The 21,954-nt window shown below is 35.4% G+C and overlaps 1 protein-coding gene across 1 annotated transcript in view; it reads left to right on the forward strand.

The window, feature by feature from the left end:
• apc (APC regulator of WNT signaling pathway) overlaps positions 1-21,954 on the forward strand; it is a 43,406-nt gene that overhangs the window by 3,719 nt on the left and 17,733 nt on the right. The window contains exon 3 of the mRNA XM_067433550.1: positions 10,796-10,948. Coding sequence (XP_067289651.1) covers positions 10,814-10,948 — 135 coding nt within the window. The 5' untranslated portion in view covers positions 10,796-10,813. The remainder of the gene's footprint in view (positions 1-10,795; positions 10,949-21,954) is intronic.

A 21,954-nucleotide genomic window follows, 5' to 3' on the forward strand; every position in this document is an offset into this window, starting at 1 on the left:
TGGGTTTTGACGGTAAATACAGACGAGGCAATTTGCAAATTGTGCAACAAAAAGATGACCGCGAGAGATGGAAATACCTTGAACCTAAGGGCGCATATCCGAAACCACCATCCACTCACTGCTGCGTGGATGAAAAACCGAGCGCACCCTCGGACTATGCTGTAATATTGCGGAAGCCTTTTGTCACACAGCTGGCAATGTAAGCAATAAGCATGAACTCCACAAAAATCAAGTGGACATGGGACTCACAAAAAAAAAAGTCAATTGTCTGACAATTGTCTCATAACGGTAAGCATAAAACGTGCAGAGTTTCTCAGGGGCAGGGGCTCAAATGTAAAAAATAAAATAAAAATATAGGCCTATATATATATATATATATATATATATATATATATATATATATATATATATATATATATATATATATATATATATATATATATATATATATATATATATATATATATATATATATATATATATATATATATATATATATATATATATATATATATATATATATATATATATATATATATATATATATATATATATATATATATATAAGCCAAGCCAACAGTTTGTTGACGCTGTCTGAGCCTTACATCATAATGTTTTAATTATTCACGGTAATACCGTATACCGAGGTAAAATAGGGAGGAGGTTTGACGGTATCAAAATTTGGATACCGCCCAAGCCTATTCAGAACTGCCTTAATTCTACGTGGCATTGATTCAACAAGGTGCTGAAAGCATTCTTTAGAAATGTTGGCCCTTATTGATAGGATAGCATCTTGCAGTTGATAAAGATTTGTGGGATGCACATCCAGGGCACGAAGCTCCCGTTCCACCACATCCCAAAGATGCTCTATTGGGTTGAGATCTGGTGACTGTGGGGGTTATTTTAGTACAGTGAACTCATTGTCATGTTCAAGAAACCAATTTGAAATGATTTGAGCTTTGCGACATGGTGCATTATCCTGCTGGACGTAGCCATTAGTGGATGGGTACATGGTGGTCATAAAGAGATGGACATGGTCAGAAACAATGCTCAGGTAGGCCGTGGCATTTAAATGATGCCCAATTGGCACTAAGGGGCCTAAAATGGGCCAAGAAAACATGGTAAATGGACTGCATTTATATAGCGTTTTTAACAGACCCTATGGCCATCCAAAGCTCTTTACATTTTTGCCTCACATTCACCTATTTAAAAACTGACGCCGATGTCAGCCATGTAAGGCACCACCCAGCTTGTCTGGAGCAGCTGGGGTTATATGTCTTGCTTATGGACACCTCGACACTTGGTCAGGTGGAACCGGGGATTGATCCACCAACCTTCTGGTTTGTAGACAACCTACACAGACCACTGAGCCACGGCCGCCCCTAGCCACTGCTGCCCCTGCACATCCCCCACACCATTACACCACCACCACCAGCCTGCACAGTGGTAACAAGGCTTGATGGATCCATGTTCTCATTCAGTTTACGCCAAATTCTGACTCCAGCGTCTAAATGTCTCAACAGAAATCGAGACTCAGCAGTCCAGGCAACATTTTTCTAGTCTTTAACTGTCCAATTTTGGTGAGCTTGTGCAAATTGTAGCCTCTTTTTCCTATTTGTATTGGAGATGAGTGGTACCTGGTTGGGTCTTCTGCTGTTGTAGCCCATCCGCCTCAAGGTTGTGCTTATACCAAGTATAGGTTGTCCGATTCATCGGTTTCGTCACTGATAGCTGATTGGTGGAAAAATTGGTTATCAGAAAAACTCAATACCGATTCCAGTTTGCGTCCGTTGTGTCAACAGCTGAGAAGGGTGCGCTGTCATTACACAGTAGGCTTCGAGAGCTCTGAGAAGGGTCTCCTGGCATTATATAGAACGAGAGCAGCCTCTAGAAGCCAAATCAAAACTATCATTGATGTTGTTTACATTAACACACTAGGCATGCTCGCTTCACAACACACACTGCACAGAGTGCACTGACACGTCTGACACGCATTTAAAACACAGAAAGGGAAACGGTATGAATACAAAACACTTCAGTACATGTTGCCAAATCATTATAATGCTTTAGCAGGGAAAGAACAGCAGTATGTATGTATGTACTTTGTCGTTGAGGCTGACAGGATGCCAACATTAGCAGTAAGCTACCTGAAGCAGTTCAAACGATATAACAACTTGTGATGTGAGAAACCAGACTGTATGGTCATGCATCCGACAGAACTATAAACAAATCAGAAACATATTTTGTTATTTTGATTAGAAAACTGTCAGGTGTTCTAAAAAAGTAAACTGTTTGGATTTATATGAAATAATAACACTTAATATAATGCAATAATATTAAATTTTTAACATTAAGTAAGGTTAATAATTGCTGTTGAAGTATCATTCATTGTTAGTTTTATCTGTTAACCTTTTTATGCACTATGAACTAACATGAATGATTAAGGTACAATTGTATTGCTCAAATATTAATACATGCTGTAAAATGTATATTGCATAATGCATTTAGTTCATGTAAGCTAGCTAAATAAGCTAATACATCCTTGTTAACAATTGGGACTTGCAGTCTGTTACCTATGACATTCAAATGCATGTTTCTAGGTTATAGCTAAAGAAACATTTATTTGTAATATTTTAATGTTTTAGTTTGTTTTCTGTATATATTTTTTTCTGTTAGAACTTATCTTTTTTAATATATACATATGCAATTTAGCAAATGTTCATGGTTCGGTACTGTTTTTTTGTTGTTGTTGATTTCTTATAATAAAATTCAGCACTGTTTTAATTAGTGTTATGTTTTATCCTATATCTATTTTAAAAACTATCGGTCGATTAATCGGCAAGTGTGATCCAACCTAGTTATTGGTGTCGGTAAAATTCACTATCGGTCGACCTCTAATACCAAGCATCCCTAAAATATACAGAAATGTAATCATTTCCTGAATAATTTCTGTATCTCTGCAGTTAATAAACTATGAACTATATAAGTAAATATTAGTAGCTAAATAATGAATTTTGCTTCAGTTTTCCAGTGTACCTGAATGTTTATCTGCTAAAACTGTATTTTTGTTGAGGTTTAAATGGACAAAGTAAGTTAACTGAAGCTTTACTTTCATGTGCACAAGTTGTTTTGAAGACTTTTACAGACCTCATTAATATTTAATCTGGTTTTGAAGTGTGTAAACATGAAGTGAGTCAAAGAGTTGGCCTGTTTGGTGTGTTTTCTCAATGTCGTGCAAACTTCTTTTGTGATTGTCTCTTATAGCTGAATATGTTTTTTTTAATCTATCTATCTTGATTATCTTAAGTTTTTCCAAAAAGTGGTGGATTTTGGTTGAACAGATATTTGCGTTTATATCCTGCTGCCTGCATGGTGAACACTTCATTAGCACTAAACAAACAGGGACACTTAAGGAAGGAAATCAGATTGAAGAAGATTTTTTAAACGGCACAAAGCATTAGCCTTTCCCCTTCTATTCGAAATGTTTTCCCACATGAGGAAGAAAAAGTGTGGACAGTTTCCCATTAAATTGCACCACAAGAGAGGGCTGACCAACAAGGGTTTCTGCCAACGTCCAGTTTTCAGCTCTCAAAGACCGAAAGCTCATTTGCATGAAAAAAAAACCAAGGAAAAAAAACACTTTCAGCGCATATAGAGAAAGCCGTGGAAGTATCCGTGTTATCTATTCACCGCCTCAGTTTGAGAAAGCAAATCACATCCATTTATAGAGCATGATTTATTATTCACAAAGGCTTATTCAGGAACTCTTGAGACTGTAATTGCAATGATAAAGTTGTACAGTAGCAGTAAACACACAATGATGGACATTAACACCAGTGTGACTAAACAGTACCGATTATGGACCAAGTTAATGTGTTGTTTAAGACCGAGATTGATGCACTGAATTTGATGTATGTGGCTACTAGCAAAAAAAAGAGCTTTTTCTGTTTTTTGGCCATTTGTCGTGTACAAAACCCTTTATTCTCTAAATGTTTTGGAGCAAATGTTATGTATACATTGTGTTTTGGCTTCAAACTATCTGTGCAAGGAAAAATCGTGTCTATGGCCCTTTTGCATGAAACACGAGCAGAACAAATTTCTGTGTAAATCATACGTAAAACCATTTGTACGCCATTTGTGCCAAATGGATTGATGAGCAGTTTACACAGATTCGTTCTGCTCGTGTTTCATGAATAAGGTCCATTATTGTGCAAGCAACTGTTCGTTGTGTATTTGTGATGGAAATATTGCATGCATGTGCATGTTGCATGAGAAATGTTGAAAGTGTTTGAATCACTTGTGTACTATTCGAAGGTTGGTTTGGATAAAGTGTCTATTATGAGTAAATGATTGATATTATGTTTGTGCAGTGTCAGACAGTCTTAAATTAGGCTTTTTGTGTTCATTTGCTTGTTGTATTGTTCAGTTGGAAGTCGGAGTATGGATAAAAGTATCTATTTAATGAATAAATGTACATTACATGAAATCGTAATGATTCAGTTATTAAATGTAAATCACATTTATAAAATTAAATGTATAAGTAACTTATTCATTCAATTTATAAACAATATTGACATTCTATAATTGTATATAATAAGTCGCAATTATTCATTGGATATATTAAATGAGACATTTAAGACATTCAGGGTGAAAAGAAAACAAGGAAATAAGCAAATAAATAATAATAATAATAATAATAATATAAATATAAATAATAATTACTGCAACAAAAATAAGACACATGACCAAAATAGAAGTAGGAAAATGCTTTAAAAAAAATTAAATAAATAAATAAATAAATTGCTGGCCAATCAATTAATCCCGATTAATCACATTCAAAATAAGTGTGTTTACATAATGTATGTGTACACTGTGTATAATTCTTATGTATATATAAATACACACACACATGAGGTATGGGTTAGGGTTAGGGTTTATATTTGTATATATTTAAGAAATATTTGTATAGTGTACTGTATATACATATTTATATAATTTATCTTCTATATAAATATTTCATATAAATATAACAATTTTCATGTTATATTTTTTTAAAAAACTTTTCAAAATGCATGTGTGTGTATTTATATATACATAATTACACACAGTACACATATTTTATGTAAACACAAACTTATGTTGGATGCGATTTATCAGTTGCCCAGTACTTATGCTCTCTCATCAGCAGATAGCGATGGAAAACTGAGACTGAGACAAAAAGAAAATTAGTAAGTGCACTTAACTGAATTCTAAATGTCAATGAAAAATAAAAACTACTAGGCTGAATGAAAAGGTGGTATAGTGTTTTAAATGCATCTATCGGTTTATTTTTCCAACTGAAATAACTTTAATGCATTAAAAATATATGATCCAGTTGCCATGATTAGGTTGCCATTTTGATCCGTTTATTATATATCAGGTCATGTGACCTCCAGAGTTTATGACCCCTCTCTGCATCTCCAGTAGCTTGTATGCCTGGGGCCGCACCGCTTCCCCCAACGTGAGCTTTTAAACCCAGTCAAGGGAAGCAGCTGTACACTGGGGCAGAAATCTGGCCAGCCACCATCAGCCACTGCACCAACACCGGCCTGGGCTGGCCGCCTTCTGATTGGCCAAGCCCTCGCTCATGTGACTCGGTGCTGGCTGGATGCTCTCCGGCAACTGACATAGTTGATGGGTTGCTGGGATGGAGGCTGTCACTGGTGCAGAATGGGGTAAGTCTCCGTTTAGCGCCCTGATCTCTTGATGCAAACGTACAGATGTGTGGTCTTGTATTCCTGCTATTCAGCGTGAAGGACATAATAGCGCGTTTGTGCGGTATAGCAAGGCGGTGCCGATAAACCTTTTGTCTTGATGGCTGGTTATTGAGAGGGTGTGGGGGGATGTGCATAGATTTGGATTCTGGCTTTATCATCGGGACGCTTAAAAAGCCTCTTTTGTGCTGTGCAGGGACAGATGCGCTAGCAGGCTGATTATTTATAGTGATCTCGGCCGTGGACACGGATTCCACAGTAAATGTAAGCGATAATTGCCCCTGTCAAGATGGAGGGGCTTTTGCCAGACAGGCTTTTTTCTGATTTAGCTGGCGATGCGATGCCTGAACAAAGCAGACATTTAATGGTGGATTTGTTGTCAGATTTTCAGTATAAAACACGGGTTGGTTTGGCAGGTCAGATGGTGCGTGTGAGACCAGGATGTGAGATGGTCACTGTGCCTTTGTGCGTGGAGGGAAGGGCATCTCTTGCAGTTGTCTGCAGGGAATTTTGTATCTTGCATTGCTGGTGGAGAGGTGACTGCTTTAATGCATCGTAAGTGTTGCATGCACAACTGCACCTCTGGTGAAGAAATGCAGAAAAATGCACAATAGTGAAATAATGCCGTGCAAACAAATTCAGATGCGTTGATAGATACACAGATTTTTGAGGAAAGTGTTGAAATATTAATGAGCTTTCTTCTTTCCACTCCTCCCTGTTTCCTTTTGATTCTGTCTCGATACCTCAAGCCTTTTTGCTGAATAGATGTCGACCATTTTGCTGTGTCTACATGCCAGAGAGAGCTTTGCTTCAGGTTTTTAAATGTATAATTAATAGCATTTTCATGATTCTTCTATAAATAATAACTATACAATTGTGAAGCTATACACTTTTCTTTTTTTAGATTGTTCTGAAAGATATGTGAGCGTAAAATGCATGATTATATACATTTCTTACATTTTAATGGCTTTTTTAGCTTTAAAAGTGCAAGTGTTTGTTTATCATTAAATGTGTGTCATCAGATGTGTGTCAGCAGATTTCTGTGGCAATCGGACTCATTCTGCCCTCATAAGCATGTGTAATGTGCTGTTGGCATTAAATCATATGCATCCACGCTGGTTTATTATTCATGTTGTTTTATAATAGCAAGATGTAATTATTTGGATTATGCAGAGTCAGATGATTGCTTTAGAAATACTAGATATTAGGTTTGAATGATTACCTTCAGAAATCTGATCTGTATTGAAATGCCAAATAGGAATAACTTCCCTTTATTGATCAATTCTGCTTCATAATGGCCGTGGATGCCCTGGAAACAGTGGCAGAATGTGTAGCGGAGGCACATTGATTGGACACAGCTGCATATTAGCCCTGACACATTGACGGGCTGCCTGTAATGTAGGCTGTTGGTTTTGGTTAATGTAAAACCAGGGTAAAGCATAATATGGGGAAAGAAGGAATTCAATTCATTGTGTTGTGAAATGGTCATCGTGATGCCATATTTTTTGCCCTGGGAAATTTGCTATTTTGACAGAAACTGTTTTTAAAGCAAAATGCACGTTGTTGCATTGCTTACAAGTTAATGATTTGACGTTAAGTATTATAGGTCAATGTGATTTCAGTGACTTGATGGGCATTCCCTTTAAAACATGTTTTCTTTTGCATGCATTATGTTCTCTTTTGTTGTCGTTTTCCCTGTTTCTGTATTTCAAAAATGTTGCAGTTTACCTCACAAGCCATCAATATTCCTATTGCTGAGAATATATAATAATTTTTGTATTTGGCAGTTTTTTTAAGGCGAAAGCACAAAGCTCCACATCTCATGAATGCAGTGTTGGGAAAGTTACTTTGGAAATGTAATAGGTTACAGATCACAAGTTACTCTACTTAAAATGTAATGTAAAAGTAGTGTAACTATTTTAATCACTTTATTAAAGCAATGTAACTGATTACTTTTTGATTACTTTACTAATTTCCAGCACTTGAACGCATTATCATCACTCACCATGGAACTGTTCAGGTCTTTGAGTCAGAAATTTTCGTATTAGATTTTTCGTATTTGTCATTAGGTGGCTCTGAATTGTCAAAACTCCTCTCAAAATGCTTACTATGCAGAAAATTGAAACCAATCAGATTTTTTTAAAATTACTGACGAAAGTTTTGGAGGCAGTGTTTAAAGTGATCGACACAACGTGAGGTTGTATTTATTTTTTAAAGCATAAGAATTTCGCTAGAACCTTGTGCAAAAACTTAAGACGGGTTGTAGCCTAAAGCTAACAGCGGATCGATGTAATTGGCAGAGGCAGCAATTTCAAACGAGAGCCAATCAAAAGCATCAGAATAGCACTGCTTTACTAAAAGGCCATTAAAGGGATGGTTTACCCAAAATGAAAATTCTGTCATCATTTACTCACCCTCAAGTTATTCCAAACCTGTATGAGTTTCTTTCTTCTGCTGAACACGAAAGAAGATATTTTGAAGAATGTTTGTTACCAAGCAGATAGAACAACCATTCACTGCCATAGTATAGAAAAATACTATACTAATACTATGGCAGTGAATGGTTGTTCTATCTGCTTGGTAACAAACATTCTTCAAAATATCTTCTTTTGTGTTCAGTTCTTTAAATTCTTTAATTTCTTGTGCTTTAAAAAATAAATACGACCTCACGTTGTGTCGATCACTTTAAACATTGCCTTCAAAACTTTTGTCTGTAATTTAAAAAAAATTCAGATTGGGATTCAGATTCAATTTTCTGCCTAGTAAGCATTTTGAGAGGAGTTATGACAATTCAGAGCCACCTAATGACAAATACGAAAAATCGAATACGAAGATTACTGACTCAAAGACCTGAACAGTTGGCACCATGGTGAGTGATAATAATGCGTTCAAGTGCTGGAAATTAATAAAGATATTAAGAAAGTAATCAGTTACATTACTCACAACATGAGGGTGAGTAAATTAAGACAGAATTGTCTTTTTTGAGTTAACTATCCCTTTAAATGGCAGGAGGCAACAAATTAATATTATTCAACATATCCCACAAAAACCCCCAGAAAAAACCCTCTTTGTAATAATTTTCTAATTTAACTAATTAAAAATAAATAACTGTAGCAATAACTGTAACTGATGACAGTTACATTTATTATATAATTAAATTACGTAACTGTGTTGCATGCAACTTTACTCCCCAACACTGCATACAAGTTTGTGATTTGATGCCAAGTGTTAAAATTCAATGTGTACATCATCGTGCAGTGTTTGAATGATTCCTCAAATAATGTGCGTTGACGAGTAGAGATGAGCTGGCGCTTTACGAAGTACCATTTTTACCATAACATCTAGAATTTTATATTTTCAAAATAAAATGCAAAATCTAGATATTTGGTATTATGATTTACATAATTTTTCATATTTTGTACATAATTGTGTCTTAGCGGTAGTCCAGAGAACAAGCAGGCTGAACAGGGTTTGCCGCTGATCTTTAGCATGTCAGTGGTAATTTGGTGGCGATGTGGTGATAGATTTTTCCACATGGCTGATCAGGCCTTCACTTCAGGACGGAGATAAAAATAGAAACTTTCGCTTTGTCTTTCAGAACTGTTTGCTTGACCGGGCACACTGCACGGGTAAAAAATGGCCCAGAGGCATCGGCTCTGCCATCCACATACACACGTGAGGCACGTGTGTTATTGTAGTACTTTATGAGTGTCATGACATGGTCATTGACTACATGGCAAACATCAGAGTTCAGAGGATGATGCTCACTCATGATTGACACATGACACTGATGGCCTTTTACAGACCTCACACAAGAGGAAAACCTCTGGGCAACACTTTATACATTTAATAAGCCTCATGTTTATGTGGGCTTTTTTTCAGTAGATATAATATTATTGCTGTAGTATCCACTGTCCAGTGAAGTAATGATACGGTATGTTTGGCATATTTTAAGAAAAACACACATACTTGCTCAGAAAAAATGCTATGAAAATGTTAAATATATGTATTAATGGTATATGTGCGTGTATATTATTTTTGTTATATATGTATAATATTATATATCGTTTTTATAGCATTTTTAGCGCACATCTGCAAAAAGATCAAATGCAGCAAAGCTACAATGCTACAATTAGTACTGCTTGACCCAAATCCAAACGAGCCAATTAATTGGCATTATAATTGGATACAATATAACGTTTTTAATTACTGTATTTTAAACAAAAAATACCAATTTTTTTTTTGTTTTTTTTTGTAGGGGTGTAACATTATATCGTGTCACAATGTATCGCAATACAAAAACGCAGCAATGTGTATCGTGAATAGTGACAATCTGTATTGTGTATCGTTCACCCCAAAAAATTAAAATCAGAAAATAAATAAGACTGAGAAAAAATTCAAGTTTACAGAGTTTTAGTGTCAGTACTACATTTATTTAGATTATTTAATTTAATGTTGAATATAATGTTTAATAATGCAATGGGGGAATATTTGTGGGTCCTGATCATGCCAAATGTCTTGTATTAAAAATAAAAAGTGGCCTACGTTGTTATATCTCGGTGACGGAGTGCAAGCATATTCATCTAAAAATAAATCTGTATTTTCAGAATCATGAATATTTTTGTCCTATGTCCTGTGCATTGGGTTACCAACACCAAGTCCAACCCTATTCATTTACAGCACCAGTGTAATACGAAAATTAGTATTTAAATCATAATTTTTTTACCAAATTACTTGGAGTATCGCAGTAATATCGTATCGTGAGTTCAGCATCATATGTATCGCTTCGTGACGTGAGAGTAATGTTACACCCCTATTTTATTTGGATTCATATTATGTTTCATATTCATATATGCAACTGCTCATTCTTATTTCCTTTGATAAGTTATTTTGTCTTTGAGCTTGACTAATAGTTTGTTAGTTATAGTATATTGATATTTTCCTCTTTTTGGTCAATACTTTTTTTCAATCAATTGTCAATATATGAATTGAGCACCACTCTAAACCACATGTGATTGTTCCTCCGTTCTTGGGTGTTGTAGGTCAAGAGATAGTGCAAGATGGCTGCAGCATCTTATGATCAGCTGCTGAAGCAAGTGGAGGCATTGAAGATGGAGAACTCCAACCTTAGACAAGAGCTTGAGGACAACTCCAACCACCTCACCAAACTGGAGACGGAGGCGTCTAACATGAAGGTACAGTGTCTGTTTCTGTCATACGGCAGCCTTACCATGTTTTTGAAATCTCATCCAGCTCTTTTTACCTATTAACATGTTTCTTGGCGCATAAAGCGCAGCAGTGATGTATTTTTGCATTGATTAAGTTTACCAAATCAAAAACGTGTGCTAAAACAAGTAGTGCTTTATAAAACGGAGCCTGAAAAAGTGTCTATTTATAAGTGCATTGATCATCTGAAGCACATAAGCACTGGAACGGCACTCCTCAAAGTCAAAGCGCAAACATAATTTAAATCACCATATCACGTTTGGTTTTAGTAGTATGATTAATATTTAAAGGGATACTTCACTGCCTTTTCATATTAAACTATGTTATTCCCTTAACTTAAACGAGTTGATACATACCTCTCTCGTCTCAGTGGTGCACTTAATCTCTCTGATGCACGGTGATGATCTGATAGCATTTAGCTTAGCCCACTAAGCCCAGTTCATTCACTATGGTACCAAACAGAGATCAAGTTAGAAGCGACCAAACACCTCCACGTTTCCCCTATTTAAATACAGTTACACGAGTAGTTGAACGATCAAGTATGGTGACAAAATAAAACGTGGCGCGTTTCTAATCGGATTAAAAAGGAGAACTATAATGAATGGCGGAATAGCACTTCTGAGAGTACTTCGGCTCGGCGCAGTAAAAAGTCCCGGCCGAAACATCTTCCCTCACATCTCCCTATTGACAGAAATGAGAGAGTGAGGGGGAGGTGTGAGGGAAGATGATTCGGCCGGGACTTTTTACTGCGCCGAGCCGAAGTACTCTCAGAAGTGCTAATCCTCCATAAATTATAGTTCTCCTTTATAATCCGATTAGAGAAGTACCACGTTTTATTTTGTCACCATACTTGATCGTTCAACTATTCGTGTAACTGTATTTAAATAGGGGAAAGATGGAGGTGTTTGGTACTTCTAACTTGATCTCTGTTTGGTACCATAGTGAATGAATTGGGCTTAGTGGGCTAAGCTAAATGCTATCAGATCGTCACTGCCCGTCAGAGAGATTAAGAGCACACATTGAGACGAGAGAGGTATGTATCAACTCGTCTTAGTTAAGGGAATAACAGTTTAATATGAAAAAGCGGTGAAGTAACCCTTTAAAGTGTTTTAGATGGTTTATTCTTATATGTATATAATGTATTGTGCATTAATAGCGGGAGAGGCAGGACAGTGAGCACCGAGAGAGTGTATGCACGGGTTGTGTAAGAGATCCAACAAATGCCTGCATTGAGGGAAAAATAATGTAAGTTTATGGATTTTCATTGACATTATTATAGTAATCAACTATAGGGCAGATTTACTAAACAGGGCAAATTAGCGTAAGAGCGCTATTCCAAAAAAGTGCAGATGGAAGTGAAAAGTTCCTGCCATGGTCTACTGGTGACATCCAAATGATAGAAAACAGACAATTGTCCAAAAAAAAAAAAATTACATCTACCAGTTATTTATGCTGATGAATAATGCCGCAAATACCAGTAAATTGACGAGGACAAATTAAATCACCTCGCATGATTCATTTAAATAGTCTCCTCCCATAAATTATGCATTTGTAGGATTTTCCCTTTCAGATGCAAATGCACTAAGGTCAGCTGCAAATATAACCCTGTCCACGCCTTTTCAGTGCTAATTTTTCACTGCACGTCTTTATTAAATCCAAACAATTGTTTTTTAATGCCGAAAGAGGGTTTGCGCTGGTGCAAACTTTGTAAATCTGGCCCTATATCTAATGTTTAATATAATGTATAATAATGCAATTGGGGAATGTTTGTGGGTCTTGATGATAATACAACAATAATAATAAAATAATTATCTTTAGTTTGGCTTAAAATATTGCGATAAGTATCGTATTGTGAGTTCAGTATCGAATCGTGACACGACTGTTTCGTTACACAAGTCCTTCTTTCAGTCTTTATTTAAAAAACTTTTTCCCTGAAAGGTTGAATGGTTTACAAGTGTTTGATTATAAACTGTAAAAAACGACTAATGAGTAGACTAGTTTACCTGTTCTGCGTAATGACGTTTAATGTCCGTCGACAACCTCTGTAGCACCATGTTAGCCTTTTTCAAGACTAGTAAAAGCTTTAGAAAATACAATGGGTATTAGTGAGGTTTTTACGTGATGTATTAAAACTGTTGAATATCTTGTGCTTGTGCCAACCACAGACCTTATTTCAGGCATTTACCCAAAAAACTCATTGACTAAAGGATGTTGAAACTGGAAGTGCTAAATTTTTTTTCAAAAAATCTATTGCGTGAAATTTATTGGCACACGTTGTTCTGGAGAATCTTTCTTTGTGATGCAGTAACTAGCAGTGAAAAAACCCAGTTTGTTAAAACCTACAAGATTCTGAAGAATAGTGCTTACAAACTAGAACAGGAACAACTAGACTTCCTGACGTTTTTCTCTCCTACCTTTTTGTCAATTTCAGTTCAACCTCAAAGGGTTTGTACTTAAACGCCTCAGTGACTCATTTTGTCATCCAAATGCTGTATAGTTGGGCTTGCTTTTAATGTCGCAGACTTTCAAGACTTAAAATGTCATCCTCCGCCACTGATTTCCCACTAAGTACCCTTTCTTCTAGCAGCTTCTGACACCAAAGGCAGTATTCTCAGGCACTTCTTTGAGTCGAGCTTTTGAAGTGGAAGCGGCAGCCTGCTAGGTGGGCATTAAGAAATTGGATGTGACCTGGCATTCTCTCGGGAAGGAAAAGAAAAAGGAGAGAAGGTTTTTGAAAGAACTTTAGGCCCAAAATGAATGTGGTGAGACATTAAAAGTTGGCTAATGTGCAAGTTTTAGACCAAGCCTGTCAACCCGAATTGTCTGTAAAATGTAAAGACGAGGTTCAAACGAGTTCATGATAAAGATACATTGTGCTGAATTGTAGATCAGCTCGGAAACGGGTCGCTGTCATGCCTTGTACTGTTTTACACGTGTGAAGTCTCTTGAAGGGAATTTATGTTCCTCTGAAGACACGAGATTGGTGTTGCTAAGGGAGAATCTTTGAAGCGGAAGCCGATTGTCTCTCCGCATGATCATACGTTGCAGTCTTTAAGGGGGAAGAGAGGTCTATTTTGGTTGGTTCGGGGAAAATCAGTGAGAAAAGCAGCAATAAAGGTTTGCCATATAGGAGTCATTATGCTTTGGGTACTTCAATTCACTTTTAAAACACTTATAGTCTCTTAATTCGGGCCATAAGAAATCCATTTATTGTTTCCCAAATTCTGGTTTATAAAATTTAGTTGACTGAAAAGATTAAACTGAAAATACGAAAGGCTGTAAATGAATATAATAAGCGATGTCACTAATAGCCTTGATTTTAGGCTGTTGTTATTACAGCCAGTTAACACTATAGTTTAATTGTTAATGAAATGATTAGCTTTAAAATTATATAAATGTGTTGACAATAATATATGTTTGAAATGGTAACAATAGCCCCACACTTTCTTCTAGGAAATACGTAAGGTGACCAGATTTCTCATGGTGGAATATGGGACGGGTGGGCAATTTTAAGTGTACATGTATTTTCTGTCCATGTTGACATCAGCTGAAAAAAGCTGAAGTTATATTTCAAGATGGACAAGTTAGTTCACAAGAAATTTTGTGAAAATATTTAACATTCCTGGTCTCACGGTGTACAATTTATAAGTGCACATTATTCAGAAGAACAAAAAAAGTTAAGTAAATAGGATCCATTTTTTTTTTTTTTCTCACGCAAGTAAAAGCTTAAATCACAAAAAAGTATTGCTAATGTTTATGCTGTAGAATAAAACATTGTAATATCCACCACGGACCTTGTTTCAGACATTTTACTAAACCCATTAAAAAAAATTCCATTGAATTCAGGGCGATGAAACTGGAAGTGCTTAGGAACGGTTTTGTTACCGTGTTTCGGCCTACAAAAATATGTCATACTCGCAATTCCAGAGACCAAAATCATTTTCATAATCTTTCATCACCATGTAGTAACTAGCGGGGATTTTCTATATTTTCAGTTCATCATGTAAAACCTGGAATGTGAGTTAAGTAAATAGGATCCATTTTGTTGACTTGAAATGTTGCTATTTACATGCTCTCCAGATGTCCTTGTCATCACCACTCCAAATGCCAGAGGGATTGTCTAAACTATGGGTGTCCCCATTTCTCAAAGAACTTGTCATCCATTTGCATCTAAAAAAGCGAAATCATATTTGTCTGTGTTGTGACTCAGGAAGTCAAGTCCCTCTTGATGTTTGGCTTATGTAAGAGGTTTTGGACTTAACCTCTTTCATTAGGATGATCTGATTTTAGGCACATTCTGGCCGCCCTGATGCCAGCAGTTATGTCATCCCTATACGTAATCATAGTGTTTAAAGCATTTAATGAGAAACTGGGTTTGTCTAGTGTGCTTGTCTCTGTGACAGTTTCTGCGGAGGCCAGAAGTGCATATCTAGAGTCTTTCATGCCTTCCAGCTTGGAGCTGCGGCTATTTCTAGGACTGCAACAGCTAATTGATTACATCTTTAATGATGATAATATCTAATACAGTATAATAATATAATATAATGTAGTTTAATATAATGTATGCACTTTGAGAATATGTGTGTATATACATACATGCATGCATACATACACATATACTCATATATTATATTATCACACACACGTCAAAAAATATTTTAGACACCAGATACAATTTTTTACTAGTGGGTGCAGGAGACTTTAGTTCATTTATGTAAGAAAGATGGCAAAATAAAGTAAACTGTGACATATTATACCCAAAAGTTCTTTCCAAAAATCCCTTCGGACTACCAGTAAAATGTATCAAAATCTGGGACCAAAATGATTCAGACACTTTGACCTGACCATGTTTTGCTTAAGTGTTGTTTTTTTAGGCGGAGGTGTGAGGGAAGATGTTTCGGCCGGGACTTTTTACTGCGCCGAGCCGAAGTACTCTCAGAAGTGCTAATCCGCCATACATTATAGTTCTCCTTTTTAATCCGATTAGAGAAGTACCACGTTTTATTTTGTGTCACCATACTTGATCGTTCAACTATTCGTGTAACTGTATTTAAATAGGGGAAACGTGGAGGTGTTTGGTCGCTTCTAACTTGATCTCTGTTTGGTTCCATAGTGAATGAACTGGGCTTAGTGGGCTAAGCTAAAAGCTATCAGATCGTCACCGCGCATCAGACTCATTTTAGTTAAGGGAATAACATAGTTTAATATGAAAAAGCAGTGAAGTATCCCTTTAAGTGCCTTGAAAAGTGCTATGTATCGAACAAATTAATAATCGCTAATGCGGCCTTTGACACCACGGACTGAACAAAATGAAGCATTGCTTGGTCATTGGTTGACCTAAATTGGTATTCTATATTTGTGTGCTTAAATTCGACAGCTGATTGGTTGATTATAATCCATCACATGCCTTTCTATCAAAGTTATCTGACACTATAAAGATGAATTTGTTCTGACGCAGTTTAACACTAAGTTTTTGTCATTTGATTACCATTCTCTAAAAACTATAGCGAATAAACTGTGATAATGTAAGAAAGTTGAAGGTGACTGAATACATTTTGGTATGTATGTATGTATGTAATGTAAAATACATATTTTTATATACGTATAAAACAATTCTATTTTATATGAATTATTTTCATAATAGTGTTATTAGTCCCACTTATTGGCTTTGAAAATATTTTGTATATTGAATGATCCTTTTATCATTCATTGCTGCCCTCTGCCGATGAAACTTCAGACTACCCCCCCTCTCATTTTTGTCAAATGCTATGAGAAACGCAGTATTTTTGACAGGATATGTGCTAAGCATCCCTTTTATCATGAAGTTTAAACCTGCAACACTTAACCTCTGTGGTTTAGTGTTGCCGTGGCACAGAAAATGAGGTTTTCTCATCCATCAGAAATGCCCTGGCGTGTCAAAGGAGGAAAAACACTTTCATTTTTATTCATATTCGCTATGCACTCCACTTTTTTCCAGCATCATAACCATTTTCCTCTTTTGCATGGAAGTGTTCAGAGGCCCCTTCCGTTTCCCAGCCTGTGAGATTCTTGCAGCTTAATTTAGAGAATCTCCCTTCCTGTCTTTGTTCGTCAGATGAATGCAGCTCTGCTTCATCCTGCAGTCATTTCCCTTCCCCTCTGGCCAGCTGAAACAAACATCTGCAGGCAGAAAATAAACAGCATGCATATATGAGCGTCTGGGCTTCCCCTCCGTGCGCCCAAATCTAACTACCAGAACAGCATTTTAATTGTGTTTAGCTCTTTTCGTTAATCAACATGTGGGAACAAAGTAATTACAAAATTACTATTGTAATTTTACACTATCATTCAAATATTTTAGATTTTTTCTTTATTGTACATTAAAATATTACAGTAATAAGATTTTTATATTTTATCATTTTATTTAGTAATAATAATAATAATAATTCACATTTTAAATCTTCTAATAATCATTAATTCTTTTAAAACTTTAATCTTTATCAAATGTAATATTACAGCATCGTGCCAGTGGTTCACATTAGTCCTTGAAGGCGTGTCGTTCTGTTTCATATTCATTTCTCTTCATAATGGTCCTGAATTATGACCCAAATCTTCCATGATTTCGTCACATTGATGTTTGAGGTTTTTTAATGCAGGGTGTCATATATAGATTCACTTTCTCTATGGGATAAGCTCAGCAAATAATGCTTCTGTAATAAGATTTCTATATTTTGTATTTTTATTTTGTTATAATAAGAATAATGATTGTCGCATTTTATATCTGTGATAATCATTAAATCTTTTAAAACTTGAATTAATCTTTATTAAATGTAAAATTCCAGCATGGTGCCAGTGCGTCACATGAGTCACAGAAGGTTGCTTTTGATGATGTTTTATGCGTCGTGACTCGTGACATAAATTGCCTTTCTCTATGGGATGAGCTCAGCAAAAAATGCTTCTCTATTCCTACATTAATGACTCAGAATGTTGTTATCTTCTAATGAAACCTCTCTGGTAGATTTACTGGACGTAGTTTGCTCCTTGTCCAGAAAAGTGTCGTTGTAAAAGGAAACCCTGTCTAGGCATTGCCTCTTCTGTCCAGAACTGGCTTTTATCTTAATCTAAAGTATTAGATCTATTTAGGTCTAGGTGTTGTGTTTGTTTATTGTTCCCTAACCTTATTTTTATGCTTGTTCTTAGTAGTGATGCTCCAAAATTTCTGATATTTAGTTTTGAAGGACCGAAATCATTGATGAAATGATGAATTTGACTTAGTGCTTCTCTGATTGGGTGTTCTTACTGTCAGTGGATTTGGCTACACCAGGTAAACATGTCAGCTGTGTGGACACTAGCGCTGGGTCGACAATATCTATTTTTCGATCTTAAATGATCTTCATTTTGATGAACCAAGATGTTGTAGTCTATGTGCTTTTCAGCTGATTCATGAACAAAACTCCACTAAACATTAATTGTAGCATGCCTGCCATTCAATGATCACAATTGAATACGAGTCGGCTTTTGAATTCTGTCAGATTGATCATGAAATTCAAACAATAAATGTGGTTTTGGCATGGATTTGTACATATACAAATCACTCAGTTAGCTAATAATGTATTTATTTAAGGCGGAAACAATTGAAGTAATTATTACAAGTATTGGACATAATGATTGCAATAGATATAAAATGGAGCATTGGTGCATGTTGATTCGGGGTTGGCATCATCTGAAGACCTCGCAGGTGTTGGAGTCAACTCTTCACAGGTGTTGGGTCATCTGAAGTCTTCGTAAGAGGATGGATCAAAAAACGGAGCTGATGTACTTAGTAGTTACCTCTGGATTAGTCTTGTGCAGCCAGACCTTCAGACTGACGGCAGATGGTTTGGACTCTTTCGCAGCTTTCATTGGTCAAGGACTGCCCAAGAGGACGTTTGACTGACATGTAATGTAACCAATCACAGTTTGTTTTGTTCCGCGTCATGTTTGGGGCTGGGAAAATGTAAAAGTAACAGACCAGCATGCATCTATAAATTATTAATTCACGAATGTTGTTCAAGTTTACTGCAACAATGATGTATGGAACTTCACATACTTTTGAAAATCCAGTGTTTAGTCGATCCTGGTAAGCGCTCAACTGCACTCTTCTTCCACGAGGGAGTTTGGAGTCATGCTGTTTTTTCCCCCAGATGGACTGTTAAAGAACGCAACGCACTCTTCGTAGGCATCCTGTAGAATTCAACCAATCAGATTACAACTTTGAAACTCCTGAAGTTGTTCCAGAAGTCCGTGGGCATGACGTCTAAGGCTGAGACTACCTCGGGATGAGCGTCCCAAGATAAAACATAAAAGCAAATGGAAAATAATTAGCCTAGCTGCTTTTCATAACATTAAGCAAAGAAAATCAAAATTATAACTGGAGTACAAGGTTATTAGATGCATTATGTGAATGCTTGATAAAAGACACATCGTTAATCTAGAATTAAACTGGGAGAGTGAGTCTGAGCCAATTAGAAGATTGGTTAAATACACTGAAGCTGAACCTTATAGGTCAGTTGTAAGTCGCTTTTGGATAAAAGCATCTGCTAAATGATTAAATGTAATAATTTGTAATCGATATGCAATTAAATAGGTAACAAGTGATAAAATTGGTGTTATGATCATATTTTCTTGACCTGGTAAGAACTCTAACAGCTGCATTTTGAACTAATTGTAGCTTGTTTATTGATCTAGAAATCTAGTCTAGAAGTCATGAATGCATGAACTAACTTTTCTGCATCAGAAACGGATAACATGTTCGGTAGCATAGCAAAGTTTCTGAGGTGGAAGGAGGCTGTTTTTGTGTCGCTGTCAAATATAACAACCAGATCTTTAACTGTAGAGGAAGGAAGTAACAGTACATCCTTTAAAACTATAACAAAACTAGACCGGTCTAGTTTTGTTTCCACTTTTGTTGTATTCAGACAAAGTAACTTTGGCCAAATTGTTGGGGACATCTAGGATTCAAAAGCTGTCTTAGAATTTAAGATTAAGAATTCAAATTTCCTTCACAGTGCTTGACCGATCGTTGTGGCTACCCTTTACTACTAGTTATAGCATAAAAAACAATGTTTGAACACCAGACGGTGTGTTGAAGGAAACATTCGGTACATCTTACCGAAATGTCATGTCTCATGTAATCGCTCGATCAGTGTTTCACCTCAGTAAAACAACTTGTAAAAAATGTAACATAAAATTACATTATATTTACCTCAGGAAAGCTAAAAAAAAAAATGTTATATGTATTTGCAAATAACATATTTGTGATATTTTTACTTAAAGCTGCAGTCTGTAACTTTTTTGGGGTTAAAAATGTTTTATTTTTATTTTTTATTAGTTAGTTAGTTTACCGAATTCAGATAATTTAGTTTACTGATGTCATGTTCTTGGCAGTCTTTTTTTAAGAATAGTTGCCAAGTTCATGGTTTAAATCTTGTTTGTCATCAGTTGCCATGTTTGTTTTTTCCTGCATGCCATGTGTGTCATGTGATGTTTTCTTTCCACATTTCAAGGACGTTCTACCTTTATCACTGGGAAAGTTAAGAGGCCTGTCATCCGCCCACATGAACTCGGTCCCCTCCTCTCACACTCGAACAATAACTCACACCGCTGGCCCACGGGTCTCGTCTGACTCCAGGTCAGATGAAAAGCATGCTAGATAGGAATCAGATATGCGAGTATTTCAGGCTCCCTGCAGATGGCTGCCTAGGAGCATTGATTTCCGTTACTGGGAGGATAGGATGACATTTTTAAAAGTGTTGTGTGCTTGCAGCTTCTCACATGAGTGGGTGTTTGACTCTAATATTGTACCAAGGGCATCTGCATCGCTGTAACCCGATTCCTTCGGACGTTGACTCTGGAAAGAGAAAAACTAGGACTTCCATTATAGCCTCAGAGATGCATTAGGATATTGAAGTCCATTCCAATGTGGATTTGGCTGTTTGAAATGTTATTAAAGCTGTAATCTACTCTCATAAAGGTTATTTTAGGATTTCAGCAAATCACTTTTGTAATACTAGCAGCAGACCTTAAAACAATTCTAACTCTTAATTTGTTTAGCTTGCATAATGTTGTATAATATTAGTCAAGCATCTAGCACTCTTACTATTGTTCATATTCAGTGTTAATGATTTGTACATAGTTGATTTCAAGTTTTATTTGATTGTTTCTTAATTATATATGTATTGTTTCTTAATTATATATTTTATTTATTTTAAATTTTATAATAGTTTTTAACTTTTTTATTTTTAAATCTATATAATTATATTATATTTTTATATGATATGTTTATGTATTTTAATTTGATATAATTACATTTTATTTTATTTTTTAAGTGTGTGTGTATGTATGTATCTATATATATATATATATATATATATATATATATATATATATACACACGTATATATATATACACGTGTATATATATATATACACGTGTATATATATATACACGTGTATATATATATACACGTATATATATATATATATATATATATATATATATATATATATATATATATGTATATATACATATACATATATATATATATATATACATACATACATACATACATACATACATACATATACATATATATATATATATAATTTTTATTTTGTTATATTATTTGTATGTATTTTTAATTTTAAATATTTTTATTATATTTAATTGTATATATTTTCATAGTTGTATTGTTTATAATGACATATTATAATATAATATAATATAATAATATATTATATCTTGCATTTCATTATTTAATATTTTGAAATTGCGTTGCATTTTAGATTGTAGATTATTTTTGAAAGATTTAGTGAACAATCTCACATAGTAAGACCAGAGACATTTCTTAAGAGCATGGAGGCCATGTTGTCTTTAACAAGCAGAGAGAGAGTAATAATGCTGTCATGCTGTCGTCTCATCTCTGATTCACAGTGCAGTAAAGAGGTCTGTAATCAT

The sequence above is a fragment of the Pseudorasbora parva genome, chromosome 23 (assembly GCF_024679245.1).
Source record: "Pseudorasbora parva isolate DD20220531a chromosome 23, ASM2467924v1, whole genome shotgun sequence".
NCBI classification, from domain to species: Eukaryota; Metazoa; Chordata; class Actinopteri; order Cypriniformes; family Gobionidae; genus Pseudorasbora; species Pseudorasbora parva.